This window comes from Phacochoerus africanus, chromosome 14 (assembly GCF_016906955.1).
Source record: "Phacochoerus africanus isolate WHEZ1 chromosome 14, ROS_Pafr_v1, whole genome shotgun sequence".
Classification (NCBI taxonomy): Eukaryota; Metazoa; Chordata; class Mammalia; order Artiodactyla; family Suidae; genus Phacochoerus; species Phacochoerus africanus.
In genome coordinates, this window is record NC_062557.1 from 41,943,779 (window position 1) to 41,957,866 (window position 14,088).

General features: G+C 45.6%; 1 protein-coding gene across 2 annotated transcripts in view; it reads left to right on the forward strand.

The window, feature by feature from the left end:
* The window catches only part of MYO1D (myosin ID), a 370,077-nt gene that overhangs the window by 122,776 nt on the left and 233,213 nt on the right, over nucleotides 1–14,088 (forward strand). For both annotated transcript variants that reach the window (XM_047756630.1, XM_047756631.1), the window contains exons 11-14: nucleotides 2,782–2,952; nucleotides 6,593–6,663; nucleotides 9,645–9,719; nucleotides 13,451–13,583. In XM_047756630.1, coding sequence (XP_047612586.1) covers nucleotides 2,782–2,952; nucleotides 6,593–6,663; nucleotides 9,645–9,719; nucleotides 13,451–13,583 — 450 coding nt within the window. The remainder of the gene's footprint in view (nucleotides 1–2,781; nucleotides 2,953–6,592; nucleotides 6,664–9,644; nucleotides 9,720–13,450; nucleotides 13,584–14,088) is intronic.

Consider the following 14,088-nt stretch of genomic DNA (forward strand, 5'->3'; position numbering starts at 1 on the left):
TCAATATATTATAATATATTAATATAAGGAAATATTAATATTTATATAATAATCATCTTATTTCCTTCCTTTCCACATCCTTCCCTCCATTCATTCACGAGGTAGTGTCTAAACAAGGCCAACACTGAGGAAGGTGGAATCTTCTCTGAGTTTCTGTTTATCCTTTTGCCAAAGCGTATAGACAATAAAAATAAAGTCCGGATTTCTCTCTTGATACCCCGTGGAATCGCAGTAAAAAGCTACTGGAAGTTTGGTAGTTCGGTTACTTTTAGATTCCTTCCCACCTTGCTCCGCTCTGCCGCCCCCCATCCGGCAGCAGGAGACCGTGCCAGCCGGCTGGCCGCCTCGCAGCGCTCCTTTGCCTTCCTCCGTGCGTTAAATGCTAGAAAACTAGAAACATTTTGTTCATGTGCGGTATAAGTTTCTCCCATTTACACATAAACCCACGCGTGTAGTATTACTTTATGAAAGGATTGTCTACAGTTTTGATTTAAAGAGTGAGCCCTCGCAGCGTATGTAAGGTGTCATTCAGTTCAGTCACGTTTATGTGCAGCTTTCTTACAGCAAATCTGTTGTATAACAAAATATGCAGTTATAACTGGGGCTTAGGTTTGGGTAGCAAATTTAATCATAAACTTGTTATTCAGATGTGGCTCCGCGATACTGGTCCAAAATATCCTTTATCAGTCAGAATATCAAGTCCCACAGGCGTAGCTGATAAAGGGAAAAGTCAGCGATTGCAGTAGGGTATGGCAGACCTCGGAAAAAGGAACAAACGCCCTTTGCAAAAATTCACAGTGAAGTAAACGAAGAACTAACTATGTGTCCTCGATGGAACAGAAGGCCACCTCCAGCGTAACAGGGACTTAGTACAAGCCAGGTCCCCAAACTAGAATCTCTCTCCCGTGTGAGTATTTTCTTTAAAAAACTCATGCTTTGGGGAGTTCCCTGGTGGTCTAATAGTTGAGCCTTGGCACATTCACCACTGCAGCCCGAGTTCACTCCCTGTTCTGGGAACTGAGATCCCACGTCCCATCATGACCAAAAAAACCCCCCAAGGGAGTTCCTGTCGTGGCGCAGTGGTTAACGAATCCGACTAGGAACCGTGAGGTTGTGGGTTCGATCCCTGGCCTCTCTCAGTGGGTTAAGGATCTGGTGTTGCCGTGAGCTGTGGTGTAGGTCACAGACGCGGCTCGGATCCCGTGTTGCTGGGGCTGTAGTGTAGGCCAATGGCTACAGCTCTGATTAGACCCCTAGCCTGGGACCCTCCATATGCCATGGGAAGCGGCCCTAGAAAAGGCAGAAAGGAGTTCCCATTGTGGCGCAGTGGTTAACAAATCTGACTAGGAACCATGAGGTTGCGGGTTCGGTCCCTGCCCTTGCTCAGTGGGTTAAGGATCCGGCGTTGCCGTGAGCTGTGGTGTAGGTTGCAGACGCGGCTCGGATCCCGCGTTGCTGTGGCTCTGGCGTAGGCCGGTGGCTACAGCTCCGATTTGACCCCTAGCCTGGGAACCTCCATATGCCGTGGGAGCGGCCCGGGAAATAGCAACAACAACAAAAGACAAAAAAAAAAAAAGGCAGAAAGATAAAAAAAAAAAACCAAAAAAACAAACAAACGAAAAACCAGTGGTTCTCAAATATTTGGGGGAAAAAAAGCAAACCCATCCTTTTGAACTTAGTGATTAACTTGAAAAATTTTTTACTACAGAAAATTTCAAACACACGTAAGAGCAGAGATCACAATACAATAAACTCAATATACCCATCACCCAGCTGGCACAGTTATCAGTGGATGGCCCGTCTTCTGTCATCTGTGTCCCACCCAACCCCGGGTTATTTTGAAGCACATCTCGGTGTCACATTATGTCCTTTGTAAATAATTCTGTGTGTTTCTCGAAAAGATAAAGACTTTTATAAAAAGCATCACCATGATACCATTATCGCACCTAAAAAATTAACAGAAATTCCTCAATGCCATCAAATATCCAGCTGGTGTTCCCATTTTGCATTTCTTCACTTGTCTCAGAGTTTTGGGTTTTGTTTCACAGTGTGTCTGAATTTGGATCCAAAGAAGTTTTTTTCATTGTGGCTGGTTAATAGGTCTCTGCATATCCATAGACTTTCTTCTCTCCCTCCTCCCTTTCCTCCTCTCTCCTATCTCCCCTCCCTCCCTCCTCCCCCCGCTTTCTTTTCTCTTGCCATCTTGTTGAGAGAACAAGTCACTTGTTCTCTAGAGTTTCTCACTGCCTGGATTTTGTTAATGGGATTCCCAAAGTGTCGTCTAATCTGTTTCTCTGTTCCTTGCACGTCCTGTATATTGGTTGGTAGATCTGGAGCTTTAGCTGGTTTCAGGGTCACGGTCGGTTTCGTAAGTGGTGCACGTCCAGCAGGAGGTTGATACTGTTGGCTGTCTCCCTGATTGATCCACCTTCACATGCTTTTGGTGATGTACAAATCATATTTAGCTGCTGTGAACTTGACTCTCAGGCACAAAGCTGCTCTATTTGGAGTCAGGATGGGAAGCCTAGCGCTGTGTGCCCCTGAGCCATCCCATCATAGCTCTCTTTGTCCCCTGCATCCCCTAAGAAACCTCCTGGGAATGCCAGGGGGCTGGAGGAACCTGGTGTGAAAACCATGGCTTTAAGCCACCTTTGACTCAACATGAAACTGTGAACTAGAATTTACGGGACTCTTCAGCAAAGACAAGTCACTGTTAGTTAGACACTTGGAATTTGGGAAACTTCAATTCTTTTCTCCTGTACCCTCTGCTGTGTCCCACAGATTGATTACTTCAACAATCAGATCATCGTGGACCTGGTGGAGCAGCAGCACAAAGGGATCATCGCCATCCTTGACGACGCCTGCATGAACGTAGGCAAAGTCACCGATGAGATGTTCCTGGGAGCCCTTAACAGTAAACTGGGCAAACACGGTCACTTTTCCAGCCGGAAGGTAAATGTGTGTCACGAGAACGTCCTCTCGTTTGGATCTGTAAGATTTTCCCCATGGTTTGGCAGAATTACGTGACTTTATGTGTTGGGTTGAAAGACTGTCCACACAACTAAGAAAGACCATAACGAGCCATGAAGTGATTTCTTGCTGAGAATAAATGAGGATCACGAGATTGTTAAACATCATACTGTCCAGGAGAGGGCGCTCGAGACCATTCAATTTGCTAGAACTAGGAAACAGGCACAGGATGCTTTAGAAAGCATGATGTCATTTATAACCAATCGGTACCGAGTCCTTGTTCCTGTGCTAAAATTTTGCCCCTGCATCTGATAATTCTGGCACTGAAAATAGCTTTTGTCCTGGACTTTTTACTGTAATGCTCAGTTATAAACATGCAGTGTGTATGCTCCGCCGTAGTTCTGCAGACTGTGTGACTTTCTTGAAAACAGAAATTCTAGCTGTAATTCTAGTTGTTACAAGGAAACTCATTCCTTAAATGAATGGGTATCCTCGTAAGTGCCTGTTTTTCACAGTCTAAAAATGTTCTAAACAGATCACATTTCCATGATAACTGGTGTCAGTTGTGGTTATCAGACCTTTGTGCCGCACCGTGTATAAAGTATGTTTGCCACAATATTTATCCTAGGAGAGGGACCCCATCTTCCCCCAGTGTTCCCTACAAATATAGGCTTGTCTAGCAACCATAAGCTGAAGGAAAAACAAGCCCCTTGCTTCTTCACTTCCATAAAGAAAGGGGCAGACAGTTCTGCTACTTTATAATTTCACATAAATCTGTGACACACTGCCATTTTTTAGCATGAATAAATCTGTTTTCTAGCTTTGTTCCTTCTGAATTATGTAATCAGAACAGTAAGATTCCGCAATTAACTAACAATTTCTTCAGTTGTCAAGAAGTACTGGCTGTTATTTATTTTTGATCAGTTTATTTCTAAAATAGGTTCCTTGGTCTCTTGCTGAGGATTAACTTGCAGCCTGCTGTCAGTTGGCTTTTGGATATCATCGTCTGATCTTTTGCAATAGATTTTGTTGTTGTGGTTGTTTTGTCTCTTTAGGGCCACACTCGCGGCATGTGGAGGTTCCCAGGCTAGGGATCTAATCGGAGCTGTAGACGCCAGCCTACACCACAGCCACAGCAGTGCCAGATCCGAGCCACGTCTGCGACCTACACCATAGCTCCTGGCAATGCCAGATCCTTAACCCACTGAGCGAGGCCAAGGATCAAACCCGCAACCTCTTGGTTCCTAGACTGATTCATTTCCACTGCACCATGATGGGAACTCCCACAATAAGGTTTTAGTTAGACATTTTTTTCCATCATTCCTTATTGATAACACCAATACTTAACAAGTGCCTCTCATTTTCCAGGTGCAGTTCTGGGTGCTGGGGACAGAGCAGTGAGCAAGTGAGAAGCCACCTAAATAATGTAGAGTGATGCTTTGAAAGATGGCATGACTACAGGGACAAATGTCCCGTCTTTGGGGGACGGGGTGTAAATGTCCTTTGTAATCTCTGTCCAGGTTTCTGAGACCCGTCCAGCATCATGCCTCCCAGATGGTAGACAGTCCATGTTTGTGAAGTTGACTTGAATTGGTGATTGTACCAAGATTTCTTAGGAAATAGTGAATTTCAAACTGAAACAGGCAAGGTTCCACTTCATTGCAGTAAAGAACTATGATTCTTACGTGAGAAAACACCTCATTTAGATCTGTTTCTCCTTGGCCGTTTATACACCTGAATTTAACAACCACATATTTTGAAATATAATTTCATACATCAAATAGCAACTGTACATGGTACTTTTAAGCGGATAAGAAATGCTACATGGTAATTTATCTGTGGAGATGGAAATTTTTTTTTTCTTTTCTCTCTTTCTAAATTTTTTTTCCTTGTAATGTCGGAGCCCAGGTTTTCCAAATTCTCAGACCAGGTGGTTCTGCCCTTCCCCGGCATCATTCCTCAGACAGATCCTGAGATGGAAAGTGTTTTGTGTATTCTTTTCTGGGATTTTTGCCTAATGAAGGAAAGAAATGAAATAACCAAGCTGTCAGGATATTTTTGTCACTACGTGTCTTTCTGTTAAATAAATGCTACGCTCTTATGTGTTAAATCAAGTGTTATCGTTGGCTATTGGTTACTAACGATTAGCTAGTGTTATTGGCAGGGTAAATAAGAGGTTTCTGGCTTGTATTTCTTTAGGGGCTAAATTGTTTCTTGTGCATGAACGTTATCATGGAGAGGCAGCTAGATGGTCCAAAACACCTTAAAATTACTATTTAAAATATTACTAACATATAAAGTTAAATGATAAATATGTAACTCTTATAATTTTTTTAACAAGTAAAGAAAAATCTAAAACCTTCTATGTTTGGGAGTTCCTGTGGTGGCTCAGCAGGTTAAGAACCCAGCTAGCATCCATGAGGATGCTGGTTCGATCCCTGGCCTCACTTAGTGGGTTAAGAACCCAGCATTGCCACAAGCTGCGGTGTAGATTGTAGATGTGGCTTGGATCCCTCGTTGCTGTGGCTGTGGTGTAGGCCGACAGCTGCAGCTCCAATTCACCCCCTAGCCTGGGCACTTCCAATGCCACAGGTGTGGCCCTAAAAAGAAGAAATAATAAAATAAAACCTTTTGTGTTTACAATAAGACTTTGCCGTATCCAAATGTAAAAATATCCGCTTAGTGTAGGTATCTTTTGGGGCCTTTTCCTTTGGGGTTTTTGGTAAAAAGTGGTTCATAAGGAGTTCTCTTTTGGCGCAGGAAGTTAAAAATCCAGCATCGTGACTGTAGTGGCTCAGGTCACTGGTGTGACGCAGGTTTGATCCCCGGCCCAGGAACTTCCACATGCCATGGATGCAGCCAAAAACAAACAAACAAACAAAAAGCAAGTGGCTGCTAAGAGAGAAAGAAAGAGAAATTAAATACTTTGGCGACCCCCTGAATGTTGGACACTTTGGTTTCCATAGTTGTTTAACCTTCAGAACAGCTCTCTGAAGTACGTGGTTATCAAAGGAAACAGAACAAGAGGATGGGAGAGCCCAGATTTGACCCTCAGGAAGTTCCTGTTGTGGTGCAGCGGAAACAAATCTGACTAGTATCCATGAGGTTGCAGGTTCGATCCCTGGCCTCGATCGGTGGGTTGAGGATCCGGCGTTGCCGTGAGCTGGGGTGTAGGTCGCAGACGAGGCTCGGATCCCATGCTGCTGTGACTGTGGCGTAGGCAGGCGGCTCCAGCTCCGATGGGACCCCTAGGCCGGGAACCTCCATATGCCGAGGGGGCAGCCCTGAAAAGATTTAAAAAAAAAAAAGTATAGAAGAGCATGAGCCGCCTCCTGCCACAAACAGCCCCGCCTCACTCGCCCTCGCTGTCCATCACCCAGAACTTGGTCACTTGGCCATTCCCCGCCGCGTGGGTGGCCAGAACGTGAATCCAGGCTGCAGGGACGTCTTTCTTTGCCGCATTCGAAACATTCAGTCAAGGCCCCCACCCCCGCCCTGGGATTTCCATCGTAATGGGGTCGTTATTCATGACATGATCATCCGCTCCTGTTGAGTCAGAATGTATATTTTTAGGAAAGTGAAAATGCTGGTGCTCAAGCTCCTCTCCTTCTTGGTTTCTTAGCTCTGCGCCTCAGACAAAATCCTGGAGTTTGATCGAGATTTTCGCATTCGACATTACGCAGGCGACGTGGTGTGAGTATCTGAACGTCGGTACCTGACCTGGTGATTCGCATGCAGCCTCACCTGAGAAAATAGCATCAAGGGGAATGTCAATTGCTTACCTGTTCATGTGCATTTTTCAGCCGTCTCGTGTGTCAGTATATTTTAATATCTTCACTGAAAACGTTGGCATAGCTCCATTCATCCCTTGCTTTTCGAACCTCTATTGAAGATACAGCATGTGGCCACACACCGTTCCTGGCACAGTTGGTGCTCAGTCAGAATCAGCCAGTGAATAAATCAGTCATGGTGGGACATTAAGAACTAGAATAGAAAGATGGATAATATTAAAAAAAGAGAGAGAGAGAGTTGGGTCACATGCAGCTTGCCCTGCAGAAGCTGACTGTTTAGTGGAGGGTACAGGCTGATACACAGTGAGCCGTTGAAATGAAGAATGGAAAGGGTTAAACTGGAGGCACAAAAGGCATTCTGGAAGCCCCGAGGAGGAATAATTAACCTAGAGTGAGGCCTGTGGCCAAGTCTTACTTTTTTTTTTTTTTAGGGCCCCCCTGCAGCGAATGGAGGTTCCCAGGCTAGGGGTTGGATTGGAGCTGCAGCTGCCGGCCTACACCACAGCCACAACACCTTGGGATCCAAGCCACGTCTGTGATCTCCACTGAAGCTCACACGGCAACACCAGATTCCTTCACCCACTGAGCGAGGCCAGGGATCGAACCTGTGTCCTCATGCATACTGGTTGGTTTCTTAACCCACTGAGCCACAGCGGGAACTCTGGTTCCAGGGAATTTGACTCGGTGGTCAGATGGGAGGCCTTTTCCCGTCTGCTGCACTTAGTATGCTGGGACCATCCACCAGACACTGCGTGTTATTTTATTTTTGTTTCAAGTCCCCTCTCTTCCTTTCGCTTTACTTTTTACCTTTGGAATTCTATTCGTGTAACCCATCAGGAAGAGATTAAATAGCAACAGCAACAGCAAGCAAATGATCATCTCTGTAAATGCCAGAAAGGCATTTGAGGAAATTTTAATAGCTGTTCCTGACTTCAGTTGAAACTCTAGAAATATAAAATAATGTGGCTCAAAATTATCATCCCAGCTGTCAAACTAGTCGATGGTGCCATCATCGACTTTTTATGGTCCCGTTCCCAGGTTCCAGAATGCTGCAGAGGGAAGACCCAGTACCTTCCAGGTGTCTGCCCCTGAAAACCCGGGCCTCGCGTGCGGGATACTTTCACACAGCTCGGCTGGGCATGCAGGCAGAGCTGGACAGAGGCCTTGGAGACCATGCAGGGCAGCCCCTTGGCTTTAAGATGAAGAAACTTAGGCAGAGAGTGTAAGATTCTTACCCAAGGTCACGTAGCAAGTTTATGGAAGAGCTGAGACAGTAACTAGGTTTCAGACGCCTGGTCCAGAAAGCTCGCCAGCCCTGGAGACGGCTCTGCAATGCCTCAGCCTTCCCCTTCTTTCCTTAAGCCTTTCAACCCTCTTCTAGCTTTTTACTGGATCTCTTCTTTGTTCTATATGATGCCTGCCCGCAAGAGCTTTCCATGTAAGATGCATACCTGTACATGCGGTTGTGTGTGTGTATTTATTAACACACGCTGTCATGTATATACACGCACAATTATGTGTCCATTAATCCAGCAAAAATGGTTGAAAATAATTGCCATGTGACTATTAATATGTGTTGTCAGAATTCAGAACAAGCAAATGACATAATGCTTTTGTGTGGGATACAGGAAAGCAGATGCTGGTCCTTAGGTGTTAGGAATTATTTTTATAGGAAAAAAGTGGGAAGGGTGTTAAAACTATTCAAGAAATAGCAACTAGGCCCATTTGACGGAAGTGTGTCCTCTTGGGAGCATAGAGAAGTAGAAATGCCTAGAAAAGTCATTGGAAATAAGTCGCCAGGAATCTTCAAGGCCGCAGTGAGGACTTAGAAGTTTGAATTGTATGTGTCCGGCAATAATGAGTCACGTGACTTCAAGGGCTCAGTCGCAAGTGGCTTGAAGGTATCAGGCCGAAGACTTAGGTTGGAGGAGGCAGGGCAATGGTTTTGGACCTCATGGCCTTACAGTGCCTACAGGCAGCACAGCCTGAAGGAACTTTCTTGCAGAATTAAACACGTAAGGTTGGAACATTGCTGAGGGGTCGGGGTTAGAGATCTGAAAATTGTCTGCATCAAAGAAGAAAATACAGGCATGGAAGGCGAGCTGTACGGAGCAGCCACATCCAGACCTAGGGTTGATCCAGCCTCGCCTTAGCCCTTCTTAATCACCCAGAATCCTTCCGTGCTGGTGTCTCCCCCAAACCCCAAGTCAGTCCCTCCAGGGTCCCTGCCAGTCACTGCAGCCCCCCATCCCTACCTGTGTCACCAGCTGCATCTTGAGCTGCAAGACCTTACTCACGGCCCTTCCTGCAAACCGTGAAAGCTCAGCTCCTCACTTCCTCTCCAGAACCCCGTGCATGCGCCGGCCTCGGCCCCTTCGCTGTCCGCTTCCCGCTGTGACCTGCCTTCCTCTTTCTCTTCTGCTCACCCAGGTCTTAGCATCCTTGGCAGGGCTTCCTGGGTTCTTTTGTCCCACTCTGCACACAGCGAGCGAACCTCAGGCAAGTCCTTTGACCTCCCTACGGATGAGACGCTTAGACCCTGTGTGTTGCCGTCTTGCTTGTATCTTAGAAAAGCGGGATGATCAATACAGCTGTGTTTAAAAAGTTATCTTCTTGAGGGAAGCGACACACCAGTAGAGAATGATGCTGTTCGTGATAATGTTGATGCGGAGGTGTGCTCTCCTTTTGAGAAATAGTAACGCTGTTCCCCCTTCGTAGTTGGTGGACTTCATGCTTTTTAATACAGAACGAGGCAGACAGTATCAGCTTGATTGATGACTGATTGCCTAATTCAACAGTGGAAAGGCTTGGAGACGTCTGGAAAAGCTTGAAAGTGGCCCTTGCTTGGTGACTAATATGTCTTCTCTCTTTTTTCTCAACTAGCTATTCTGTCGTTGGCTTTATTGACAAAAACAAAGACACCTTATTTCAAGACTTCAAGCGCCTCATGTATAACAGGTAGGACTGAAATTTTATAAGTCGTCCTTCTATTAAGCTCTTTGACAGAGGTATCACATAGTCTGTATGCATGTGGTTATTTTTCGGTGACAGTTTGGAGAGGTTCTGGCAGTTTTTCTAGTTCCGCTTGATCTGAATAAATGATGAAACGATATGTTACCTTACACTTACAAAATCTGTAAACTGAGAGCAGGGATTCTGTTTTTCGTCCGATGTCATTCCTGGGTTTCCCTTGGGTCGCCTCGGGTTTTCTCTTCCCTGCTGCCATCTTTCTGGTACCCCTGCCAGAGTACTCAGCACTCCCCAGGGCAGACCTGTGGCCGTGGGAACGTGTCAGGTAACCCCCTGTCCCAGCCAAAAAATTGGCCCGTAGCAAAGCCAGGGCGTGTGGCCAGGGGTAGGCAGCCAGGCTGGGTACCAGGAGGGCGGCACAAAGTGGCATTCACTACCATCATCAGTTATCATGGCCTAGAGGTGCCGCTCACCCAGCACAGCAGCCCCACTTTCTAGGAGCGGAGCACGTGACCCCAGGCTCGCAGGACCAGTGCAGAAACAGAGCGGCTAGCGGATTGACTTCCAGCAGACCGTGTCACGGTCACGTGGTATGGGCTCCTTGCATGGGTCCGACAGGCTCTTCTTCCGTGTTGGAAAACCCGCCTGGGAAGTCAGGGCTCTGGTTTATTAACCGGCAGGGGTCCCAGCACGCATCGAAGGCCTCATTGCTGGCTAAGCCTGCGTTCAGAACAGAGGGACTTAGAGAAATCCAACAACCAGTGGCATCAGGCTGAGAGGACTTCATTTCACCACAGGGATGGTCTTGCCAAGGGTACAAAAAAGATTTAAAAAAAAAATCTGTTCATTGCAACTCATTTTAGGTATCTCCCTAGTAGGAAGGACTTCGCCAGTGGGATGGGAAGACTTGAAATTATTTTGGTTAAAATCTACCCCCCTAGATGGTGTTTGGATGGGGTACCTTGGCCTCTGGACACTTTGGATGTTTCCATGGCTAAACGAGCTCCCTAAATTGCAGTCCTTTCTTGATGTATGTTTAAAGAGTAATCCTTGGACCTCTAGTTCTTGAGAACGTGTGTGTGTAAATGAAAGGAGGCCAAGAGCAACCCAGGTACACAGACTTCTCCTAACCACTCTCTTAGTAGCCAACTGAGCTCTGCCTTATCTGTTATATATATTGGGTTTCTAGGTAAGTAAGCTTCTCTTCTAAGAAAAACAAAAATGGTAGACTTTTTTTTTTTTTGCTTTTTTTAGGGTCACACCTGCAGCATATGGAAGTTCCCAGGCCAGGGGTCAAATCAGAGCTGCAGCTACCAGCCTTCGCCACAGCCACAGCAACACCACAGGATCCGAGCAGCATCTGCGACCCCCACCACAGCTCCCAGCAATGCTGAATCCTCGACCCACCGAGCAGGGCCAGGGATCAAACCTGTATCCTCATGGATCCTAGTTGGGTTCATTACCTCTGAGCCACAATGGGAACTTTTAAATGTTTGAAAACTATGTTAACTGGCAGTTCTTTCTCTTTAAAACAATTGCAGGTGTCTGTTTTGTTTCATTATGCATCGATTCTGTTATCATAATATTGTAACATTATTCTATTATACAATAGATTCTATTATTCTGTTGTTATGTTTAATAGTGATAATAGCCATCTCATTTCCTCTGTTTCCAACATCCCTCCCTCCCTTCATTCACAAGGTCGTGTCTAAACGCGACCAACCGTGAGTCGGGTGGGAACTGGGGGTAGAAGCTACACAGACCCACAGCCAGGGATTTTCTGTCTTTGCAAACAGGATTTTCAGAGTGTGTATGCTTTACTTTCTGGAAATTCTCGTCGGCTGGCTATCAGGAAACCATCTGGACATCATGGCCCCTAAAGCTTGAGAACCATCGCTTCAAGTTCTCTCTCTGCCAAAGATGGAAAGGGAAAGGTTAAGGGAAAGCAATAGACATTTATGTAGTCGTTTTTATTGATATGTGTATCATTGGAAAATGATGGAACAGGGCTAGAACGTAGTAAAACTGGGTCCAGAAGCCACAGATCGTTGCATTATCTTAGAGCCGCTGTTGATGACACTTGGCACCGCTGGCTGGCATCGGCGCGGGTTAGAATATCGTTCTGCTTTCATTCACAGATCCAGTCAGTCTTCACCTCACCGTTTGTCTTCACTCTTTTGTCGTCCATTCTGGCGTTTTGCTGCTTTTGTTTTGAGCTCTGTGTAGAGAAATTTACTAGATGTTCCGCAAACCACCTCAGTTTTCTCTAGTTTATACCAGGGGAAGAAACGTGGGCAAAATAATGGCAAAAGTCAACCCAATGAGCCAAAAAGATCCATGTGGCGTCTTCTCTATGCGCAACCCCCAGTGCAGAGGAAAACAAAATTGTGACGAGAGAGAAGTGTCCAGGAAGCAAGCAACCTTTTGAGCTTCAACTGCTTTGACATTGAAAGCACCTGCAATGAAACAGGAAGAAAATCAGAGCTGAGAAACCACCACACATGTTTATAAAACTTATCTCCACCGAGCCAAATACAGAATATATCATTTTTAGCCCGAAACCTGGCCTGACGTCCACTTTAAGAATTGGATTGCAACCAGCTTAGTGTCACATCAATAAGATACTGTAACTGCCAGCACTACCTATAAATGTGTTCATAAATCCAGCTGCAGGAAAGGGGTTTCCTAGAAGTCAGTGTAAAAGCAGTTATTTTATATTCCGACCCGTGCTTTTTGAAAGGCTTGGCTTTTGTGACTTATGCCGGCTAAATATTTGTTTCAGTTACAAGATCCTTTCCCTTTCATGATTTCTGCCATGACATGGAGAATCATTTTCCTTCTAGTGGTTTTCCCAATTCTTATAGAGACCCCAGGGCCATGTTATGTATATGGTATAAGAGCCACGTAAACTACTTGAGAGTCCTAGGGAATAATAATATCTAGGTAACTTTAAGGAAATCTAGGCGTTCCCATTGTGGCTCAGCAGGTTGAGGAGCTGACATAGTGTCAGTGAGGATGCAGGTTCAATCCTTGACCTTGCTCCGTGGGTTCAGGACCTGGTGTTGCCACAAGCTGCGGCTTAGGTCACAGATGCGTTCTGGATCTGGTGTGGCTGTGGTGTAGGCCGGCAGCTGTAGCTCTGTTTAGACCGCTGCCCTAGGAACTTCCGTATGCCATAGGTGCAGCCATTTAAAAAAAAGAAGAAGAAAGAAGACATCTAAAGACTTTTTCAGAGCCCCCGTCGTGGCTCAGTGGTAACGAATCCAACTAGTATCCGTGAAGACCTGAGTTTTATCCCTGGCCTTGCTCAGGGGATTAAGGATCCAGCATTGCCATAAGCTGTGGTGCAGGTCACAGATGCAGCTCAGATCTGGTGTGGCTGTGGCTATGGCGTAGGCCAGCAGCTGCAGCTCCGATTCAACCCCTAGCCTGGGAACTTCTCCATGCCGCAGGTGTGGCCCTAAAAAGACAAAAAAAAAAAAAAGACTTTTTCTACGGTAGTCTGGTGTGGACACAACTTTGCACTCTGGTGCAGTATCGGTCATTAGACTTTCAGCCTAATTTTCTGGGTAGAATCATTTTTCCAAGTAGGCCTTGTGAGTTCAGTCTGCAGTGCCGTTGTGGCTCCCAGGATGCATGCAGTTCAGCAGGATTGCTTAGCGGCTCTCATTCGGCTGAGTCAAGTGTTGCATTCAAACCACTCTTTGTGTGCTTCTCAGTTCAAACCCGGTGCTGAAGAATATGTGGCCTGAAGGCAAACTGAGCATCACAGAGGTGACCAAGAGGCCGCTGACCGCTGCCACCTTATTTAAGAATTCCATGATTGCTTTAGTCGACAACCTTGCATCAAAGGTAATTGTCGTTTCTAAATAGCTGTTTTATTTCCTAGATTCTCTGTTGATACATGTTACAGAAAATGGATGTAAGATTTGCTTGTTCAATCATTAGAGTAAATCAAATTGAAGAACATGCACTTAAAGTGAATGTGACAATAGAATTCTTACTCCTTTTTTGTTTGGGGGGGCCAGTTTGGGGGTTTTTTGTTTTCTTGTGTTTTTTGAGGTGCCTTGGTGAAACAATCGGTTGTGTCCCAAATGAAATGCTCTTCCTAAACTGGAGCTTCGTGAAGCATTGTAAGTCCTTACAGAGTGAACTTCAGCCCTGTGCCGAAGACAGGGCCTGGCTTTAAAACAAATCTTGAATTAAATCATAATGCCCCATCCTTCTATCATACCTGCATAAAAAATGACCAGATCAGAGTTTTAAGAAGACGTTTCCTATTTAAGTATTGTCCCTAGGCTGTTTGAAATAGGTGACATAAAAAGATGTGTTATTTACAGTTATTTCTGCTTTTCGT